The following is a 23,534-nucleotide window of genomic DNA, read 5'->3' on the forward strand; positions in this document are numbered from 1 at the left end:
TTGTAATTAGTCTGCATTTTAAGTTTATTAGTGGCCTGACTAATGTACTCTTAAGAGGCTTTATTTGGAAAAAAGTCAATATATGAAGCCAATAGAGCTCTTGAGAGTTTGTGCCACATACACATTCACAAATAGAAAATCATGTTATCAATTTTCATTTGACTTCTAATCAATTACAGTGACAAAGAGATGATTTGAAGTCAATTTTCTGTTGGTGCTAAATTAGTGTTTGATCACAGATGTTTACTCTGGTGACTGCTTTCTTTTGCAAAAGCCTTGTAAACTAAGTTGCATAGATTGATGCCTCTCATTTTCAGGTGATTAGCAGATTTTTCTCTTATTTTTCTGCTTTTAGCAGCATGAGAGATGTGCTTCTGCTGGGATATGACTGTGGAAACCTCTTAAGCTAAACATGGAATTTAGTAATGAAGCCTGGCATTGACTTAGAAGTGCAGCTCTTTGAATAAAGATGCTCCTTCTCAGTGATCCAGCACTAAATCAGTTCTCCAGAAAGGAGACTCCTCCATCCCATCTGTTTAGATTTGTAAAATTCATGCTAACAATAGCTTTTGACCAAAAGAACATTTTGCTTCCAACTTAATATTAAGGAACAGAAGGCATAGAAGAAAAGAATAAAAAGCCATAAAAATAAATGTGAAAAATAAGAAGTGAGAGTTCTTTGCAAGAGTCAGAGAATCAATCTTGAAAGCATTTCTATTTTTTTTATGCCCCTTCTTTATTTATCAGCTGTTTAAAATAGATAGGCCAAGACTTTTCGTTCTCTATTCATAGGAGAGCGATTCCTGAGACCACGTAGCAGGCACATATGGAAAACTACTCCATCTTCTTTTGGATTCCCCAGATGGGATTCAGAATGTTGGTTTGATGCTTAAATTCACATAAACCCAAGCTTAAGACGAGATTTTGAAGTGGTCGGTGCCCTCAAATGTAGCCAGTGCAGTTCTTATTTAAATTCTGGTATGAGTTGCCCGAGAGCAGGTGCTAAATGTTGGAATTTTTCATTCATTTGAAATCTGTGTGTCATACTAAGAGATGCAGGACACTGAACATCACTGAGAATCCAGCCATAGAAAAGTACTGCATAAAATGCAAATCATAGCACACACAACCCAAACCCATCATACAAATCAGCCTAAATCATCAAAGCAACAGATCAAACAAATGCCTCAAAATTCAGTCTCTCTCCTGTCATTCTCTCCAAATGCTTTCCATAATACCCTGAAGATCAGCAAACAGATTTTGCCTGGTATGCAGTAAAGTGAGGATTGAATTTTGCTGAGGGACCATGGAATAAAAGAATCCACCAGAAACCTTGTCTATGCTGAACTGAAGTTGTAATACTTGTACAAAGAGAATATAGAGGGGTTTTTTCAGTTAGATTTTGGTCATTTGTTGTTAATTCTACTTAAGGCTCAATGGCTTAACAACCTCTTCCACTGATAACCCCTGAATCATGACTACATAGGTTGAAAACCACAGGTCATATTCTGAGTCTCCAGCTGCCTGAAAATTGATAGTTATGATAAATATAGTTTTAGTGCCTCATGAAAAAAATTTCTACTTCATGAAAATATTAAAGGGTTAAGTCCCTTGAATTGGCAACCCCAAAGAAAGTATTTCAGCTTGTGTTCTTCGGGATTTGCCTTCCCTTCCCCTTCCATAACAAAATAAAGATAGTAAAGAAAATAGTAAAGTAGGAAACGAAGCAGAAAAATGGGCACTTAACTGCTCATTTCTTGTTGAGAATCTGGAATAATTCTACAGGTCTGGGAATTATTTGCTCTTCTGTTAAAGCAAGACCCTGCTTTTAACAATATTCACAGGAAACTTTCCATCAGTAATACTGGGATTTGGTATCAGAGAAAGGCTGTGGTTTTCTGCTGAGCTGCTCACATGCAACGGCAGCAAAATGTCTGGTCAGTATATCCAGATGTGACCCCGTATCCTGCACCAGCTTTTTGGGAAGGAGATCACATATTGGGGGTGTTAACAAAAACTCACATGTTTGACTTGCTGTGTGTAAGAGGTGGGCAAACTCCTCACTGGCAGTAGTGGGAAGGTCAATCTCCATTAAACCCAGTTTTCCCTCGGGTGCGGTGGAGGAGAGTGACCCCCGGGGCAGGACAGCAGAGGTGGGTGATCTCAGTGGTGGGTGCTGGTGAGTCTTGGTGGCAGAGGCTTTGCAGCCTGGAGTGCAACATGCCAGAACTTACAGGAACCATCTCGACCTAGTTTAAACCCCCTAATTTAAAAAAAAAAAAAAAAAAAATAAATTTCTGCTCTCTGTGTGCCATATATTGAAAGGCTAAAGGAGGGATTTAGCAGGGAGCCTGTGAGGGCTGTATCCCTTTCCCTGCATCGGTAGCAGTAGGCGTGGTGCTTGTGCTGGTGTGCCGTGGTGAGCCCATGGCATCAGCTCTCCTGGTGTGTCGAGGCATCATCCAGCATGAAAGCACTTAGTGCAAGTGAGCTACATTAACTCCCCAACAAGGAGAAACATTGTGACTCTTAATAGCGATGCCAAATCTGCAGCTGTAGCTCAGGTGTTTACTCTGACCAGTGCACAGAGCCTTTGAAATTTCCCACAGCACACTAAAATTCAGTACATTAGCATTTGCAAATTACCCACTTGTGTATGATCTGATTTTTTTAGTCATTCATAAAAAGTCACCTTCGTGAATGATGATAGTAAAGTTCAGTATTTGAAAGTGTCTTCAGACTGTATGAGGTGGAAACACATTGCCTTGGTCATATCTGTGCCTTGATTGTCTAAGAATAGAAGCTGGGGAGCTAATCAGATCTTAGAGCAATGTTGGTTTTATTTTACAAACCCTCCTTTCAATGCAAGCCCAACATGCTATATTTTCCTCCTCTATTACACTGTTGCCTTACAGCATTTTCCTGGGCTTTTGTGTTTAATGGGATAATCTGAGGGTCTGATTCACTTCCTGCTTGACATGATAACCTCTCTCTTGATTTTTAATCTCACTTTCTATTAAAGTAAATATGAACTATTAATATCTCAGGAGGAGAAATGGAACCTGGATCACTGGGGTTTTTTTGGCTCCAGTTGTGTTTGAGAGGTTAATGTGTCTTTTGGGAAATATCATACATGGTGACTCTCTCTCCAATAATTGTTCAGCAGAAGACAACACTTCCAGTGCTAAATTGCAGTCTGCTTGTAGGCCAGGATTTTTCTGCAAGAGTGAATAAAAGCTGCTTGCCTTGTCTGTCTTTCTTCTACTTTACTACAGGAGGGAGTGCTCCCAGTGATATCAGGAAGGGCTCTTTTTCACTGTCCTTTCTTCTATTTTCCATTTGTCTTGTCAGTTTTGGACTAGAACAAGAAGAATGGGTTAGGCAGGCAGGTTGAATTTGCTGTATTGGGAAGGGCCTTGTTAAGACTAGAGAGAATTAAGGGCTTTGTAAAACTTTGGAAAAAATGTCATTATGCATGAACCTATAAATCTCTAAGTATCAAATGAGCTTTATGTATAATATTACTTAGCGGGAGAAGAACGGACATTTAAATGCTGTCAGAAATTAATGCTGAAGTATGCCTGGAAAGCTTCACAACAGAAAGGTATCACATTCTTTGCTGCTTCTTCTTTGTATTAGAATGAATAGTCAAACTAAATTTAGCTGGTGTGATTTGGAGGCAGTATGGCTTCAGCATTTCCCTCAGGATTGACCCTTTCCAGTTGGCTTTGTTGCTGGAGTTGTTAGTGAGGTGATGAACCGCTTGCTCCACGCTGGAAACTGGCCAGGGACAGAGGTAGAGAAGGACACCACATGGAAAGGCACTGGTCCTGGGAGGGACAAAGAGTGAGCCAGAGCTCCTCCTTAGCACAGCTCTGTATGTTTGTGTTTCCTCTGCAGCTTGAATTAATTCTCAGTTGCCTTTGCCGTGGGTGGTGAGGGACCCTTCATGGCAATCAGATCTGTAGTGAGGCTTCTGTGTGTTTGCCCCTCTTAGCAGCCTGGCACTTAAGAAAGGGGTATTTAACTTGAAAAATGGTTTACTTTATAGAATTTCTAACCAGCATAATGTTTATTAAAACAGCCATAAAATTCCCTGCGTACCACATGAAATTCAGCTTGATAATGATAGTGCTGCTATTGTGATTATGTAAGCATAAAGCAGATGATTTACAAAGAAAGAAATTCAAATAACACTGTGCAAGAAATACAGGTCTCGAAAGCTCGTTCTGGGGTTGGTACCGGGAGCAGCAATGGGTTGTGCAAATTTTCAGCCTGAGGTTCCTTGACTGAATTCAAGCTGAAACAGTTACCATGATCTGATGGCTTTGTGGCAGTTTGGATAAAATGAAGTTGTGGTCCTAAGTCCATTTCCTCCTGTGCCCATATCACCAACAAAACAGCCTTCAGCAGAAGCCTCTGAAGGGATTTTTAGCATGAAACAGGGATGTGACTGAACTTCCCCTCCTTGCAGCAGGGACACTGTTCACAGGCACATCTGATTAGTGCTGTATAGGTTCCCTGGGTACATTTGGTTGTGAGACCTAGGATTGCCATTCCCACAGGAAGCCAGAAAGCTCCAAGACCACATGGGAAGGGTTGAAATGGCACTGGGGATGATTGCCAAAGAATTTTCAAAACACTGGGTGGTACAGCTAGTGATTGAGATTGGAGATATTAAATGCTTTTAAAATTACCATTTCACATTTTTTTCGTGCCATTTTATTGTATTTTCATTACAAAAAAAAAAAGGTCAGTATCCTGGCAGGACATTGCATTGCTAGTCCTGGGCTCTTCAGGGCTCCATCTCTAGCTATTTATTGCTTTCAGTTTTATCTCCTGCTGAAATTCATGTGAGAGCAAATAGACACATCCTGGGTAAAAGTTAGATGTAGCACATGCCACAGTGAAGAGATGCCTTTTAATTTTGGAGATTACATCAATCACATGAATGTTATTTGGACTAGCATGTGTGTTTGGAGCAAGCAGACCATGAATATTTAAAAGGACAGACCACAGATGAGAAGCCTTCAGAGACTGACACTCTTAACAGGTGTTGCTCATACCGCATTTCCACAGTACTGCAACTGAACCAGTAATGGCTTACCCTTGTAAGCCAAATTAGTTGTGGTAGGTTAGTTATATGCAAATATTACACAGCCCTTGGTTCTTCACTCTGGTTTGATAATACCCTGCTTTGTTAATCCTCACTCCTATTCTGCTTTTAAATATACTGTCTTTCCACCTTCACAGGAGAAGGTCTGTCCAGGTGCAAACATGGGATAAATGTCCAGCTGAGGGTTGGGTTCTGAGAAGAAGCTGCCTGCCTTGCCATGCAGGGGCTAGACACATTCCTTGAGGACCAACAAACCCTCAGATCTACTGCCACCATTTTTCTGGGGGACATGCAAGTTGTTTCATGGTGGACACAGTCATCTGGGGAAAGAGTCTTGCTGTGTATTGGCACAAAAATCAATGAGGTGTGTTTCCATATAGCCATGAGCGGAAGTTTGGAGCATCAAGGTACATCAAAATAGCTGTGAGCTTGCAGCTGGAGAGCACATGCTAGAGCTGTGCTATAAGGCACAGATGTGATTGTCAACCAGCCAGGTTGACCTTCGGCATACAGACATAGCCCAAATAGCTAATAAGACCCATAAGCTATCTGTGCCATCTGAAGCATCCTAATCCCAGGTCTTCCTTGCTTTTTCCTTTTTTTTTTTTTTTTTTTGTTTTTAAAGGATTTTTGTTACTAGTTAGTTTTGCTCTCTCTTTTTGCTGAACCACTGCTTCAACCACTACTTCACCCTGTACCATCTGCACTGTATTTTTCTTAGGTGCTCTGCCTGTAACTATGTGCAGGAGAAAATATCTGTCTGTTAAAGGCTGTGGTATTAGACAGAGGGAGAGACAGTATTAAATAGGTATTACAGGCACGTCAAATTAGGTTAAACAGAGAACATTAGACAAAAAAAAGTCCCAGGAAAATCTGGGTGACATTTTATTCTTGTCAAAACATGAAAAATTATAAGAGGAGGAGTGGAAGAAAAAGGCTGTTTAATCTGAGAATCTCCCATTCCAGTTAGATATCTGTTGTACTCTAAAAATACAATGAGTTAACCATGACATGAAGATGATGATGTGCAATTGACTGTATCAACAGTTTCACAGATGTTTATTTGAAGTTTAATGTTAATGAAATGCAGAGATGTGCCTTGTAGGTTCTTGGTTTAGTTTTTGGGTTTTTATTTTGGTTTGTTTTTTTCTCTCCTCAAGTCCCAGTTTTCATATTTAGTCTTTCTAATAGTGGAATTAATTTATCTGATGTAGTACTTGAAGAATAGTCTTCAGAAAGTGATTTAATGGATGACTGCAGAAGGAATTCTGTTTTTGAGGAGGGGCAGGACAGAACAAGAAGAGAGGTTTAAAATGAGCAGTTTTGCCTATAGGACAAAAGATTTCTGTTGGGGTCTGTTGGAAAATTCTTATGCTGCAGCTTATAGCCTGGCGGGTTTAAACTCCCTTGTCACCAGGACTGAATTTATCATGATTAAAAGTACTAAGTAACATGTCATTGCCTTTGTCGCTGTGCAAGATAATTGCAGGCTCTATACTTTAAGGAAACAAACTGAGAAAAAGACTATTTACATACACTAAGAACATGGACAGATTAGCTTCAGCTGGCCTGTTAATACTGTCAGCCTGTATTATATAGGAGATTAGATAAATGTACATAAATATTAGGCATAACAAATATTTGGCAGTGTTTCTCTGTGCTTGTGTTATGCTCCATGTAGCCCATTACATCACATGCCTGGGAAGGCTGGGGACACACACATGTTTAACTCCTTTAGGTCACCTGGGGCAAGAGACTACACAAGCAAAATGGTTTCTTAATAAGCCACAGTTTTTGGTGTATTATTTCCATTTGAATATTCAGGTTAGAAACCGCTGCAGCTTAAAAACTGTGAATCAGAAGGAAGCATCAGGATGGATTAGGATATGATGCAGTTATTGCCGTTGTTTTATTTGTAGTTACCAGTTTGCATTGCCAAGTTAAGAAAATTTTGTTACTTGTGCAAGTAACTGATCCATTTACACTCTCAGCTGGGAGTAATAAAACCTTCAAGATCTCAGTGGTCAACTCTGTCTATTTAAATATTTAGCATTATATTTTGTAATTTCCCTCTCTGTATTTTTGTATTTAATTGAATTGATTTTTTCTTCATTTTTAATGACATCAGAAGAAAAAAAAAGGACAAATGCAGAGTCTGTTTGTCTCAGTGTCTGAGTGTGAAAACTGGTCTGCCTGGAGGCAGCAGGGATGGATTCTTCTGTTGCTCCCTGGGAGTTGGGTGTGTCCTGCTGGGAAGGTGCATTCCGAGGGTGTTGGTGCAGTGAGACACAGGTAAGCTAGAACAGGGCTTGGAGGTCGGGGTGTCTTTTCCCTCTGTTTTGTTTCTCAGGGTTTCTCCTGGGTAAGATGATAATGATTGCTCATTATGAAATACACAGTTTAAAATTTGGACTGTGTCTCTTTTTCCATCCATAAATTTCAAAATGGGTTACAGAAGTTGATGTATTGCTAGCTCATACAAAGCAGTGCACAGAAAGCTAGACTTCATTATTTTAAAAATGACCTGTACTTTTGGAGGTCCAGTTTTAGACATCTGTTGAAGCTTTTTCAGAAGCCCAAATGTAATCTAGCTGCTATTGTTTCAACATTCAACACTTATAATAATAAATAACTATTTTATTAACCCAACCCAATCTGGTGTCTGGCACAGCAAACGAATCCCAGGATGTCAGAGCCAGTGCTGTGAAACCTTTGTGATATGTGGGAAATTCTTTGGGAGTCCCAAGAGCACCAAATTCACAGGCACAGTTGCAGGGTCGTGGCTTGGAGAAGGGGAGGAAGTATACCTCATGAAGAAAGAAAAGAAAGAAACTATTGAGCAAATTATATTCCAGTGAACTGAGAATATAATTTCAAGTGCTACATTTCGACAGATTTTTGCAAGTCAAAATGAATAAATAAACAAATTGAATTCTAGACCTTGATAGTCTTCAGCCATCCTTGATATGAAGATCTCTGAAATATTTCTGCTGGACATATTAACGTCTGCATAGAAACATTAAGACCACAACTGGTAGTCTCAGCTTTGGTAGTAATCATTCCTGAAGTCCTTAGAAATGGAGATTCTGAAGAATCTGTGGACCACAGCTTGGAAAGCACTGTTCCAAGCACCCTGCCTGATTACAGAGCTGGCAACTGCCAAATCTCTAGAAACATTTCTAAGGAGGAAGCTTTGGATTGCCTAAGTAAACAATAAATACATCTGAGCTGCATAAGGATTTTCTTACAGGAGCTGTGGGACTGTCCTTGTTGCTTTATGCTACAGAAAGTTCAGGGGCTTTTTTTCATGTATGTGGAAAGAGTTGATTCCAAGCTGGAGTCAAGCCTCTTCCCAGGTTCCTGCCGTCTGGTTGTGGCCATCATCTGCCATCTCCCTTGCTGGACCATGTGTTACATATCCCTCATCCGTCTAGTTCTTCCCTCTACTTCCTTTTTTATCTCTCTCCTTTCCTGACTCACACTATACCTAAAAAGTAGTATGATGTTCCATGATGTAAATTGGTACTTTTAATAGAATTTTTCTGGTGAGGCTTCTTTTGTTTGTTTGCTTGAGCTATGTCTGTATTGAGTATTCTTTCTCTGGAGGTTGTCCAAGTAGTTTTTTTTACTGGCTATTTAATAGAGTTTTGCTGTACATTTTTACATGTATTTTAAAGTACAAGACACAAAACGTACTGAGCTTAAACTGGAATTACCTCATTAATAGTTGATTCTAAACCTTCAAAAAGGGAATATTTTGTCTTGTCATGTTAGCAGCTTGTTGCTATGCTGGGAGGATGACCCATGCTGTGATCATCAAAAAGAGATAATGGAGGGATCTTCTGAAGATGATGTCAGTATCCCTGATGTTACTTTGCTAGGGATTTCAAAATGGACAGTGTGATGTACTTCTCTGTATGAGTGCATTTATACTATCTCAATACAAGGCAGAGAAATACATGCCCAAGCATATGTGTGCTCACCTACTGCTTCAAAGGGAGTAGAAGGATGAGGCAACTAGTGACAGTGAAAAATTCAGTTACTGCAGCATAGAGGGAGAGTCTGAAGGTAAATGCTGTTAGAACACAGAACAGACTTTTGAGAATCACAGCATCATGGCCTGTTTTCACTGCATCATGAACCCAGTGGAAGGACAGCTTGAAATGTGAATGTCTGGTGTTTTTGTACTATAGAGGGGTATACTAAATCTACTAAACGGGATCTGAGGGGACAGAGTGCATAATATTAAAAATATCATGTAAATACCGGCTTCTACAGGTGTTTCTGTTTGTACTGAACCTGTAAAATCCAGAAGCTCCTACTGACTGTAAAATTTAATAGGCAAAGTCGATGCTAAATGGCCTCAAGAAAAAAGGCACAAAAATTTTATAAAAAGTCAGGATCGATAGGATACCTCTTGCAGTACAATATTGAACCTTCTTTCCCCTTCCCCCAAAATAACATTGTCAGTTATACAGCAAGGCTTTTACTTACTTCTGCTAATGGAAAACTGTGATAATGATCTTTGAATAATAGGGGTTTAGAAATAGCAGCTCCTGGGTCCTTATACCAGCTTTACCAGTCAATACTGTAGTTTTCTTCTTGAGAGGCAACAGTCTTGGAGGCAGGGAAGGAATGAGTGCCACACTGTGTATCTTGATGGTTTTTTTGTGTTTTTTTTTTTAATCTCATATGAATTATTAAATGCAAATTCAGCAATGCAAAGGAGGAAAAAACAGATTCTTTTCCTTTGAGTTTGCTGATTAGTCAATTGCTTAGTTCATGGAGGATGCCACTTGTGTCAAGTTTCTGTATACTTTCATAGAACTGGAGCGTGATACTTACCGTATCTCAAGTGAATGATTTTTCAATTAGCCTGCAGTTCCTTGGCCGTATTCCCTTTGCAGTCCTACATGGATGATGTAGAGCAAAGGTTTCAGATGTTTTGGACAATTTATGATGTTTGGAGAGGCTATTTGTCAAGAAACAATATCGGCAACAACTTTTATGTTCAATTTTCGTCCTGGGTCTTTTGTTTATTTTTATAGCATTCTTTTTGAGGTGTAAAAGCTAACTTGAGGGTATTGTTTAAAATGGGGGGAAAAGGGGAGAGGAAGAAAAGCCAGTGTTAAAAGATGGAGATATCAGGGGGCATATGACTGTTTTTATGATGGAACTGCAGATGGGAGGGAGCTGTGAATTGGTTTTCACTGACAGCCAAACCGTGAAAGAAAGGAAAGATCAGAAATACTTGAAAATGAGATCATACAGCATGTGAACTATACAGACATCTCAACCATGTTTTTTTTATGAGAAGTCTTACTGACATTTGGAAAGCAGGGACCGGTCCCCTAGTCTTAAGTTGACTGACATTTAGGGGCAACGTAAGGCATGATTTCCTTCCCCTCTTTTTAAATTGAAGTTTTCATAAATTGGGGTGAAGGAGAAGCCTGGTTACATCTTGCAAAGCATTCAGATCTGTGTAGAAATATGAAAAAAATAGCCTGTGACATTTTAAACACTTTGCTGAATCTTGTTTTATTCTACACCTATAGAGGCATGGATATGGAGCTGCACTGCCATGGGGAGGGAGAGAACTTGAAAATGGTTTCATTTCAGGTATTTTTCCCAGCAGTTCAAACACAATTGCACAGAATTATTGAAATCAGGGAAATTTGAGGTAGTCTACAAGTACTGCTGAACAAGCTGCTACTCTCCAAGACCAGGGCAGCATGTTTTATCTTTGTCCCAGATGCAAGCAGGCAGCCAGGCTCACGCCAGGGAAAAGTTCAGGAACAGATGCACTTGCTGGCATGGGTGGGCAATACCAGCACCAGCAAAGGGCATTCAGTGAGCACCACTGAGACACTGTGCCTGTACCATCCCTTAAAAAGCATTCACCTTCCTGTGTTCTTCTTTACTAATGTCTTTCTCTGCTCTTAGGGGTTTGGGACACTTCCCCTGAAAGGGCAGTACCATGGTGTGATTGATAAAGCTACCAAAGCTACCCCTGTTTCCTAGTGTCCCAACAGACTGGATGTAAAGTCTGCATTTACCCCTCAGCTGTGTTTCTTTCTTCCAACCAAGTCTGACCTGCAGTATTAGGGTACTCCTAGTTACAGAAACTACACCTGGTTCCTTGTTAGGTTTTAAAGCCATTCTCTAGGTATCTTCTTTCTTTGACCCCCAAGCCAACTTAAATTAGTCATGTAAGAACTTAACAAAGGGCTTGATTCAGACATCCTGGGTAATGAAAGGCAAAATCCCTGTAGTTGCTTAGACTGAAAAGTGGCAAAATGTTTGGTTTGAAATGAGTCTCTGAGAGAGTGGCATCACTCTGCAGCTGGTCCTGCTCTTGGGGGTGATGATGGCTAGGTGTTTCAGTCAGGCACTGAAGCTGGCTTAGGGTAATAAAGAGCATCACTGGAGGACATTACTATTTAGGTGGGCTCCTACTAAACCTATCTAAAGAGGAGTGATATAAGTGACATAAAAATTCCCATATTGTAACTTGAGTAACATAGAAGAGTGACTAATGAACTGCATTGCTTTTATAGCTAAGCAGACTGGGGATAAGATGGGTTCTAATACATCCCTACTATGCAATTATCATGGGAGGAATTTAAGTTTACATTTTTAATTTAATTTTTAGTATCATATATTGCCACACGTATGTGTGAGTACAGGCTTCTTGTGTGCTGAGGAACGAAAGGTAAGCACTTCAGTTTGATACAGGTTGTGTCTATTTATATCTTTCTAATCTAGAAAACTTTTTATGTTTATGTTTAAAAAGCACCTGTTAACAATTTAGTAAGCCTTTTTTTGCCAACATGGTTTGGTGTTTGTGTTGCTCTTACCTTTTATAAATAAACATCAGAAGTACAGGGCAGGATTCTCTGCTGCTCCAGCAGTAGCCAGCACAGAGTGGGAGGACCGTTGGGGAGCTATTTATGACAACGTGCTTTGCTAGCAATTACTGCTTGGGAAACCAAATAAATGATAGTAGCTTCAGGGTTTCTCTGATCAAGGAGCAGCCAGATGCACTCCCAGTGGACACCATCAGTTTGCAAAATTCAGGGGCACCCTTCTCCTCCCTCATTCCCGTGGTTTCCTGCTCTTGCTGCTCCCAGATTCGATTCATCCTCGCACCATGCCAAAGTTTCTTTCTTTCCTTTGAAGCAGCCAGGGTCCATCTAGAGATGTTAGCCTAATACTGACTGTGTCCACTATACCTTTTGCATGCTTATTGCCAGGCATATCATGTCCTCTTGTAAATGATTGTCTGGAGGATGCCCACAGCAGCACCAACAGTGAGCAGCACTGAGTCCTGACAAATGGGACTGGGCTGGGAGGCTGGGAGCCTCAGGGAGCATCATCTGACCAGCTCCTGCATCTCCCCTGGTGGTGATGAAGCCAGAGGATGTGGCAGCTCTGTGGTAGACCTTTCTCATCGCTGCACTATTTTTCAAGCATAGAGTAAGAGTTGGGGTTCCAGTCTGGAGGTGTTTTCCAGGTTTCTAGTGAATATTTAATGATTTTTGACTGTGTGTGGAACAGTAGTAGTAAGAGTCTTGAGAAACCTCCAAAGCCTTAGAGTCTGTATTCAAAACCTAGCAAGCAGAGAAAAATATTCTGGATTAGGCACTTTTTTAGTGAGTTCTTTAAACCTAAAGCCCTTGACCTTGTCTTCTGGAAGGCTTTTGATCCTTCATTTCTTCATGAAAATTCTTCTTTCCCATTTTCTTGTGCCTGGGTTGCAGGACTCTAAAATAACTGCTTTGCTTGTAGAAGGCTGCTTAGAAAGAGAAGGTTTTGTCCCATGGAAATACAGCGATAGTGACTAGCAAATACTTTAAAGCAAAAGGACAAAAAGGACAGTGGGTAATCCAGTAACTGGTGAAAGAGGTTTATTCTGGAAAATGCACATTGCAGAAGAAAGCATCCAGCTTCCTTCATTCACCTTGTGTTGTGAAAGTGTTAAAAAAAAGGAGGATTGAGCCCAGGGTGGGCATTCTTGCTGCCTAAGCATTACTCTCAGGCTTGCTGTGGGTCCACAGGGCTGCCACAGCATTGTGAAAGCTGAAGAAGAAAGCCTGTTTGTGTAGAGAGGTGAATTCTACTTCTAGCATTCATCTGTCTCTTCCCCTGAGGTAGTCACTGAAACAGTTATTTTCTTGTTTTAGTGTGAGCAATGGCTGAGACGCAGTTTACCTCTAGCTTGGAGACAATGGCTTCAACAGGTTTGAAAGGGAAGGTGGCAAACCTGGGTCCATCCCACCATGGAGCAGTCTTTGAGTCCCTGAGTAGTAGTGGACAGAATGTGGTACCTGCAGAGCTGTCTTTAGGTCTTCAGCTGGAAAGAATCACACTGGAGCTGGCTCACCTCGATTAGTGGGATCCCCTAGCTGCCCTCATCCTGACTCAGGTAGGTCAGCTGAGTCCTCAGGTTGAGAGGATAAAGCAAGGCCTCGGAGAGAGGAATAAGCAAAAATAAAGTGAACCAACTTTCCATTGAAAGTTCTGCCATGCTTACTTCCACCCTCCTTTTCTTGACTAATGTTTTGGTTCATTTCTTTCATACCAGTACACTGGTGGTACTGAGTTAGGATGAGAAGACACTTGGTCCATCACCAAGCACTAATTTTCAGATAATTAATACTTGGCTCTGCAGTAGCACTTTAGAACCATGACTAGGAAGATCACTGACAAAAAGTCCAGCCTGCCAGCATCTAATTACTTCTTCTTCTGTATGTGCCAAGCACTTAATAATTTGTTACTTTTTCTAGGGGAAGTGATTATGAGTTTCTTACAGGAAGCAGAGGTACCACTGGGCTACCTTTAGCAGTGCCATGGGTATGAAGGGCAAATTAAGCTTAGTGATCCTGCCAGGCTTACATTCAACAAAGTCTGGCTCAGGATTTATAAATATTATTCTCTGGTGACAGACGTAAGTGGCCCTGTTAACAACAAACCTTTACGTGTTTTCTGCCCTTCTGTTCTTGTCCTTCACATCAATTCTGTCTCTTAATGTTTTGCCAGGACATCTTGGTGGCTCTTTCTCAGTTGAGCTCAGTGGGTCTGTTACTTCCTTGATTTCAGTCTCCTCCTTGCTTTTCAACTCTATTTTATTGCTCCATTGCCAGAAAGAAAAAGACAACTTACCAGGTGTGTTACTGCAGTCTCTTCACTGCAGTTGAAAACCTGTATTCCAGGTTTTTAATATAAATGGGTTATCTGGTCAACTGGGAAAATTGAGTGCAATGACAGTGTGACTCCGTCACTGGCATTCTTTTCCCTAGGCCAAAAGGTTGTACTTCCATTAGTCCTGTACCGGGACATGGCTCATCCTCAGTGCTGCAGCTGAGTGCCAGGCTACTTGAGGAACAGCACTGTGGATGAAATGCTGCATTGAAGCACCTTGTTGTGGTGGCTGGTGGCCAAGTGGAAGTGGAAATATCCCAGAGAAGGATTTTTACTTTTTTTATTCTAAAGAAGAAGGTCTATTCGTGTTGTCTTGGTAGTATTTTGTCTTTGACCAGAGCAAGTACAAATGTCGAGGTCTTTCTGTAAGAACCATGGGTCAGCACACAGTGGCATCTCTGCTTGGGGAAATGGTCACTCCCCTGACAGTTTAGTGAAAGGTATTTAGGGTGTCACAAGTCTAAGAGGCAAATTATGAAACTAAGCTGGGTTCATGAATATAAGAAAGCACAGAAACAAAAAGCCAAGTGCTGGGTTTCATACTGGATAGCTCATTAACTTAAAAACAGAGTACGAATGTAAATTATAACCCTTGTTATTACTCATAACTACAGTTCAGATGATAACTTGGCAGTTTGCCCACGACTCTTTTATAAACCAGTAACCTCCGGAATAAATTATACATCGTACATAATACATAATTGTCCTTAAAAAGGCAATAATTGTTCTAAAAGGTAGAGTTTGCAGCGTGTTTCGCATGAAATGTATACCACAAAGCCAGCCCAGTTGCTCAGGCTCCAGGTTCCTGAATAACCTGTGTGCTCAGCAGTAGTGGAATTTCAAGCTGTTGCCCCAAACTTGCAGTGTCCCAGTACTATTGCACAAAACCAGTATATGTCTTCTTGTATTCTCCTGTGGCAAAAGTCTCTGTGCTTCTTTCAACTTGGGCTATGGCAGATGCCCTCACCTTTTTTTGGTTTCTTCCTGATGAGTCCTGATGTATAGAGGATGTGTCAGCCTGGAAGGGCTCATATCCTGGGGTAATTGCTGGATTTGAAACAGAATCTCATTTCCATGCAGTCACCCTAAATCCTTTGTTCTCCCAGAATGAGACACTTGTGCTCAGTTATGCTTTGTAAGGGACACCAGGACAAAGCCAGCAATAGAAACACACACCACAAGAAACACCCTTTCCCCACTCTCAACACTTCTTCACATACACAAGATTCTGTGTAGGCTCCTTCAACTCATATTATTGTTGAACACATTTAGCAGAAAACCCCCACACCCTACCCCAAATCCTTTTTTGAAGAACATGTTTCATCATGGTTTTTGTTTCAGATTTTTTTGGGTTGCAGTTTTATAATGTTAATGCTGGGTTGCCAGTAAAAGGCTTTGTTTCTACAATCAAACTTCTGATTAATTCTCTTTGCTTGTAGATATTTTTGTAAGATAGACAGCAAGAAGGGTGTGTGTACTTTGTCTTTTTTTTTTCCCCTGTGTTTATTTGTCTGCACAAGACACATTACAGGAAACCTTTCACACGGGAGTTGCTGTGTTGCTGTAATAATTGATACTGGAAAGTTACATGAAGGTCTTGTTGTGCTAAACAAACTACATTTTTCTCAGAGTAAAAAGATAAATGGTGCACCTAAAAAAGAAAACTCTTTAAAAATGACCTATGGTGTAAGATATATAAACTACAGGAAAAGTACCCACATATTTTTTATCATTGTAAAGAAAGGGTGCTATTTTTCTATCAAAGTAACAGAATAATAATATGTTCAGTTAGCAAAAACTCATACAGACAAATGTTAAGATGCTAATAGATGTTGCAAGCCAGAACTTGAACAGAGAATTCTGCTTTCCTAATGTGGGTTTGCTGCCCTTCAAATGATTAGATTCTGTCAATCAAAGACTGTTTTCACATATAAAGCTATTATAGTCTGATCTTCCTCATTTCTGAAGGGCAACCAAACTTGAATGCTCTTGGTGATAAAATACTGGTTGCTTTATGCCCTGATTTTATAGATGGGTGTTAAAACAAATTTAGTCTTAAACTTTCTGTGGAAATAATTTGAAACACAATTTGCTATGCATGTATTCATCTTCTTTCCTCTTGCTCTTCAGATTTTTCCGTTGATATATTGATCATAGTAGATAAAAAAGGTTATCTCACACCAATTTCCACCATGGCCCATCTCACCATCAAGTCTTCCGGCTGAGCTTACTCTAAGCTATCTAAATGAAGGATCTGCAAGAAAACACGTATCAGCTCCTGAGCTACTAGCCTAAATTTAGTAGATGTAAGAGTGGTCTTGGGACTGAGTTACTTTGGTGGTGTAGGGCTTGCAGGCTGCCGGCAAACACAATATCCCACTAGCCCAGGTTACAGAGTGATGTTGTAAGTCCAAACTCTTCAATGGTTGGCAATACCTCCCCCACTCTGGCTTTGAGGTGACTCTAAGTTAGCTGGCTTTGCATTCATGGGAATTTGCCCATGGTAAGGGGAGGCAGAGTGGGAGGGGACCCCAGGGACCGAATGCCATGGCAGCATGACTCCACCCATGGCTCCATGGCAGCATGACTCCATCTCCCTGCAGGGGGCTGGGTTGGGGCTCTCGCCAGGGCTCGTGGTGGTGCAGCCACGGGATGTGACTGCAAGGGGTAGTCAGTGCAGAGAGCTGAAGAACCGCATTCAAAACACACAAAAACCCCCATGAGATGGAATAATTTTAAGCAAGCATGAGCTTAAAATCTCAGTGTTTTCTGATACACAGTTGTGGATTCTTTCTGTGCAAAACACTGCATAATATTAATGTTCTTATGTCGACCTATGGTATTTCCTGTTGAGATTTCTTAATGGTGTTTATTAGTTTAATTAAAGAAATACAAATTACTGAAAGGCTTAAACACAGAGACAAAAGTAAGGTTGAAGAATCTATTCCAGCTCTGTGTTCCCTGCCTTTTTGAGCGCTTGATTTCAACATTTGTGTTAGAACAACACAAACAGTATTTTTGGGAGTTGTAGTTTTAGAGAGATAATTACAGTTACATCAGGCATTGCTCTTGCTCCGTTAGGTCTAAAACTCTTCGTGGCTTTGGTGTTGCAACTCTAAAAGACTTGTCTTTTAGGGGTAGGCCACTATTTCAGGCTTAAAAATAAGTTACCTTATAAGGTTATTGGAAGGTTTATACCTGTAGTGATACAAATAGGATAATCCACTGCACTCCAGTCACTTCAAACTTACTCTTTCTGAACACGTGTCAAACTTGCCTGCTAAAATACTGCTGAAGAGGTAAAAGAAAAGGTTGCAGACATGGCTGGGGAAAGTCCACTTCTTCAAAAAAATAATAATGGCTTTTAGCTATGGTACATGATCTAAACAACCTGCTTTTGTCTGCAGTGTGTGTCTGGAACCACATACTATACAGGGTTGTTGACCAAGAGACTGTATTTGTTTCCTGTCAGGCTGGATGCAGGGCAGCCTTACAGCCAGTGGGCTCACTGCCTTACTCTGAATTTACTTGTGTACTGGAATTGGGAAGAGCTTTCCCCTGGGTGCAACCTCCTCTTGCTCAGACTAAGCCTTGGATGGCTGGTGTGCTTGCTTTATCTTCTGTCTTCCCTCCCTCCTTCAGGTCTCTTGCAGAAATTGGTGTGTATTGGGGTTTCTTAACATAGAGTGTTGCAGGATGCTTAACTGCTTGCTCTGGTCCCTTCCCTTCCCTTCCCTTCCCTTCCCTTCCCTTCCCTTCCCTTCCCTTCCCTTCCCTTCCCTTCCCTTCCCTTCCCTTCCCTTCCCTTCCCTTCCCTTCCCTTCCCTTCCGAGGTACATCAGCAAGTGCCAGTTATCATGTCCTTGTCAGCCAGAGGATGTCAGATAAATAAGGAGCTTTCACCTGTGCAGTATGGTGCTTCTCAGACAGTGCGGGACAGGTAATTAGAAACATCTTGGTTTTTCCTTCCTTCGTGTGTGAGGAAACGCCCCCGGTTAGCCTGTGATTTTAGGCTCTCTCTGTGTTGTGGCAGGAAGGGGTTTGCCGATGGTATTGCTCCCGTCAGCTTGGAATAGAGTTACGGCACCTCCTTCCGTGGCGTGAAGTGCCCGTGTCTGTGCGCTGCAGGCTCATTAAAGTTGGTACCCAGCCAGAGCAGTTTGCTTTTCTGTAATGGCTTTTATGGTGTTGTCTCGTGGAGCTAGGTCTGTCTGAAGACAGCCAGAGTTTAGAGCAGTTAAAGCTTCTGATGGAGATTACCATAATTACAAGTGATCAACATTCAGTGCTTTCTCCCCTCCACCCTCCCTCCCAGCGCAGCTTGTCTCAGGTCAGGCTGCAGAGAGGCTGCTTGGAGAAAGTGCCTTCCTGGTGACAGCCATGCTCAGACACTGTGCCCAAAGGGTGACATCATTGCCTACCTGCAAGACCATCGGGTTTAGGTTATTGCTGTATTTCCATTCAAGGCAACTGAATTGGCACTTTGCTTAACAGTGCTATACTGATACGCCTTACCTTCATCTGTTCATATGTGTTTTAATAATAAACTCATAGTTTATGTAATTGTGATTCTTGTTTTAAGTGGCATTCCCCACAGGATTGCTTAAGAATGCACCTACAGAAATCCTCCTTAGTCATTTTCTCTCAGTCACGTCCCTTCCAGCACTTGCTAATGTTTTGAGGTAATAGCCAAAAGTCATGACAGTGAAAAAAGGGTTAAAGGCAAGAAATACAAGTACATCCTGGACAGATGAATCCATTTTTCCACTAATTAATAGTGTGCTTCTAACAATGGAAAGCTATTAAAACATGAAGGTATATTTTGTGAATCACATTTATCAACCACTATACATGCTGAAGTTTCATTATTTATTCTGTATTTTTAACATAGCGTATGGATTTTTTCATTCAAATGTGGAAAGTAGCAACAAAACCCTCTTTTTTTCCCCTCCATTTAAGTATATATTCATGCAAAAACGAAAATGTAATAAGAACAGTACATTCTTATGTCAACAGTAACCTTTAAATGGTGTTCTTTAGATAAAACTGTGAATATTGGAAAAGAAAAAAAGAAAGATAAGTGGTTCCTGTATTCATCTTAGTCCAAAATCTATTCTACCCACTGCTGGTTGCTGGCATTGTTTGATGATATGACAGAGTAACAGAGTATCAGATTATCAGAAAAGGAGATTCCCAATTTAACAGTTACTTGCAGAAATCAAAGTATTTTTTTCTTTATCTTAACATCTCAAAAATAAGTAGCTGTTAATTTCAAATTGTGTAGCCTTCCTGATTTATCATCATATCATGGATGCACTTGGCTGTCTAACATCAGGGAATCCAATAACTCCCATCACATAAGAAGAAAAGAGAAAATCCTATTGGATAATGGTTTGCATTCTCCTCTACAGTGATTTATTTCTGTCACAAGACTTAATTTTATCACGAGGCAGATGCTCCATCTATATCAATGCAGTACATTCCTGCATTCATTTGTTTCACACCAAAATTGTACCTGATCTATTTTCCAATGCAGTTTGGCTTATTTAGTACACGGAGTGATTAGATGGTGTTTAATCACATGTGTAATTTCTAGTCTTCATCATTCTCAAGCATAATAAAGTGAGGCCTATGTAAAGAAGCATAATATTAAATTAAATTGCAGAGAGTAGCAGTTAGAGATGCAGCTGGTGTTAACGTTTCGATCTCTAGCGTGTCACGGCAGAGCATGTCAAGTGGAATAAGCCGAGCTTACTCAGGTGAGCAGGTGATCAGCCCGAGGAGAGTGTGCCAAACTTCGCCTTGCAATTATTTCTCGCAGGCTATAATGAAAAAAATGGTCATCGCACCTTCTCCTTCGGAATCTGCAGCTACTCCAAGTGCAGAAAGCATATCTTGTGTATTTCAATGAGAAATGTGTGTGCTATCAACACTTTCCCCAACCTCTCCGTCTGCCACTTAATACAGATTATACTCTCCTGAATAATCATCTTTATTCGGCAGGGCAGCTGGGGTCAGCAGGTTGGGATCCTCTGCCAAGTGCCATTACGCCATGGGAGTGGGCTGTGGCTACTTAGCCGCCCTTATCTGTGCTACTGCTGGCCCGGAGAGCTGAGCCACCTCCCTGGGATGTGGAGCAGTCCCAGGGAAGGGCTTTCAGACAGCTTAACTTCTCAATCAGCAGAGGATATATGTGATTCCTGTTTTGACATTCTGCCTGGAGGACCATTTATTGTCAGCTGCTATTGACAAGTGACAGCAGAGCTGTGACTTACAGGAAGTTTATCTTCTTTTCCCTTCTTTTTTTTGCTTCCCTTCCCTTTTTATAAATAAGCCTTGACCAGCTGCCTCCCCCTTTGGTATGGAGCATGGACAAGTGAAGGTAGGAGCAACAGAAAGTTTCCTGAATTTACAATTTCATGGTAGCACTGCAAGGGAATGAATAGATGGGGAAAGAGACTGAGGAAATGACAATTCTCTAAACAGCTGTTGTACGATTCAGCTTCACTACTTCAGTTAATTAATCAGCACCTTGCTGGCAACTCTAAGGGAGATACTCATTAGATTACTGGTAGCAAACAGACAATGCTTTCATATCAAATATGTTCAGCAACATCTAATACAGCGATAACTTCCACAAAAGAGGACAGGGAATACGAAGGCTCATAAAGGTGCTCCCGAAGCAGCATTTAATATCCTGGTACACATGAATTGTTACATACGCTGCTTATTTTGTCACTGTTCTCTGGCCTAAAACACTGTGGACTAACAGCAGCTAACTTTCACAGGTTTGCTAGAGGTGTTTGTCTGAGGTAACATTCCTATAAATATATTTATGTAAGTACTGTGTATGAGTGCCCACCATTCGTTGCTGTGTTTGTGTAGGATTTCAGAGATCATACATTCTAAATGATTCTACTCTAGGTTTTGCTGCAGGATGAAAAATGGACAAACTTAAATCTTTCATGCAAAGATGTCCTGTAGAATGTCAAAATGTGGTTAAGATAAAAAAATTCAGTCGTGAGAGTGCTGAGTCTACGCATTCTCTGAGATTTCCCTCTTTCCTCTTTGGCTTAGCGTCCTACCTACTAAGTTGATAAAAGCATTCATATTTTATGAGGAATAGCACACAGAAAACTTAAACCAATGAAATTACATCTCTACAACTGTAGTATGTTCTATATTTTAGTACAGTCCTAAAATTGCCATTAATGAATGGTAGCTTCAAGTTAAAGACAAAACTGGCTTTAAAAAAAAGTAACAGCCCTGTTAGGACAAAAATTCCCTCCTTCCATGCTGATTTACTGGTAAATTGCAATTCAGTGACTGTACTTCCTTTTCTGAGACCTCTTCTCTTGCTTTGTTCACTTTTCTGATTTAACCCTCTTGTAGGTTAGGCAGTAAATTGCAATGGAAATGACAGCTCTTAAGAGACCAAAATATATTTGCTGTCAGATGTTCCACACATGCTCAGTTTTATTTTTCAGTTGACTCTATTGATTTATTAAGAATGATAATAGCCTGCATATCACTTCATATATATAACTGCCACATAAATTTGCAATATTACTGGCATGTAGTCATGTCCATTGTGGAACATGGGGAATGAGTTTAAATGTTTAATGTGGTGGTGTTTGTGGAGTTCAGCACCAGGTGGTTTTAGGGGTTAGGGGTTGTTCTCAGTGTGCCTGAAGCCTTGTGGAGATGCAGGTCGAGGCATAACCTCAGGTAGGACTCACTGATGCAGTTTGTAGGAGCCACCAATGCTCTGGAAAGGGCTCAGACTTGTATTAAGCAATTTATGTGGACAATTTATCCAGTCTGCCGCCATGTACTGATGTAGACAATTACAGCTCCAGCTCTTTAATGAAACGTACATTATGGTAGAAAGAATATCATAGCTTCTATTATACTCAGGGGAACTATAAAGAGAAATGTCCTTTTTAAAATTAGCTTTACGGCACTGAAGCTTTTATGTATTTACATGCAAGTACACTATTAACCCAAACTACTTCTTTTGAACTCTCAGTGTTGTCAGCTCTTGGGAAGTGACACAGGCTGGTAGAAAAACTTCTTTTATAGCCTACCTTTAAGCATTGCTGGCCTTTCGTGTTAATGAGAGCCTGCTAAAACTTCCACTTTGCTGCAGTCATTCACACGACAGTTGAGAGCAGGATGCTTTCTTAATCCTCCCTAATCTGTAGCAAAAACCTCAGATAAAAAAGGACTTTTTGTCTAATCCGGCTTCTCAGGTATGGTTTACTTCAGATTTGAGCTATAAATATCTTTCTTTACTTTGTTGTTCTGAGAAGTAAACTGTTGAAAATGGGGCACGGATTCATTCTTCAGCAGCCCATTTGAGAAAGAGAGAAAAAACACTTTTAGTTTGGAAAAGACAAAAATAAAGACAAGGCTTGTGGTGTGTGCCCTCCATTTGGTGAATGCATCCTGTCGTAGAGCTGCCTGTTGCCGTATTAACCCCCAGGCAGCCATGGGCATGAGGCACCCAGTGCTGACCACTCTTGAGCATCAGGAAGGTTCAGCCTCTGGTTCCAAAGGTTGAAGACAGTTCCATCTGTACCTGAAGGAATTGTCTCCATAAACCTTTGTTATAACATTTAAAAATACATGTTTGCACAATCACTCTTAATAATGCTTAATTACTAAAAATACAAATAGCACTATGAAATAAAGAGAAGGGGTGGGGGAGGGACTATGCTTGGAATGAAATAAAGTTAACAGCTTTGCTATTGACTTCTGTCAACTCAATATTTCATTTGCATCTTCTTTATCTATAATCCTCCATGTCTCATATATCCTTAAATTACAGTAGTTTTTCAGCAGCAGCCCAATCCAAACAGAAGTGAACTCAACAGATTGTTTTCTTTTGTTGCCTGTAATGATGCCATATGAAATATCTGCTCCACTACAGTCCAGTTTCTTAAGTACTGTTTCTTATCTGAGGATGGAATTTGGAAAGGAGGAGTAGTTAAAAAGTGAAGTAAATGCCAGAGAAATTAATAGGAATTACTTGATATGAGTGGGTATAAAATTAATGGACTGTCTGAAGACTTCCCATTATTCCTGGTTTCTTTTGCAAACTTGAAGGGGAAGAGGGGATTAGAAATGGATATAAGAAAATTGCTGCTCAGAATTTACATGATATCCCAAACCAGACTTCAGCAATGAGATGTAAACAATGTAAACCAGGCTTCAA

At 40.6% G+C, this 23,534-nt stretch overlaps 1 protein-coding gene across 2 annotated transcripts in view; it reads left to right on the forward strand.

The window, feature by feature from the left end:
- PPARGC1A (PPARG coactivator 1 alpha) overlaps positions 1–23,534 on the forward strand; it is a 367,478-nt gene that overhangs the window by 216,371 nt on the left and 127,573 nt on the right. Inside the window, exon 1 of one of the 2 annotated variants that reach the window (XM_019287320.3) lies at positions 20,462–20,699. The exons of the other annotated variant lie outside the window; for it this stretch is intronic. Within the exon in view, the coding sequence (XP_019142865.1) occupies positions 20,679–20,699 (21 nt within the window). The 5' untranslated portion in view covers positions 20,462–20,678. Of the gene's footprint in view, positions 1–20,461; positions 20,700–23,534 lie in introns of those variants that run through there. 2 annotated transcript variants of the gene reach the window in all.

The sequence above is a fragment of the Corvus cornix genome, chromosome 4 (assembly GCF_000738735.6).
Source record: "Corvus cornix cornix isolate S_Up_H32 chromosome 4, ASM73873v5, whole genome shotgun sequence".
In the NCBI taxonomy this organism is placed as follows: Eukaryota; Metazoa; Chordata; class Aves; order Passeriformes; family Corvidae; genus Corvus; species Corvus cornix.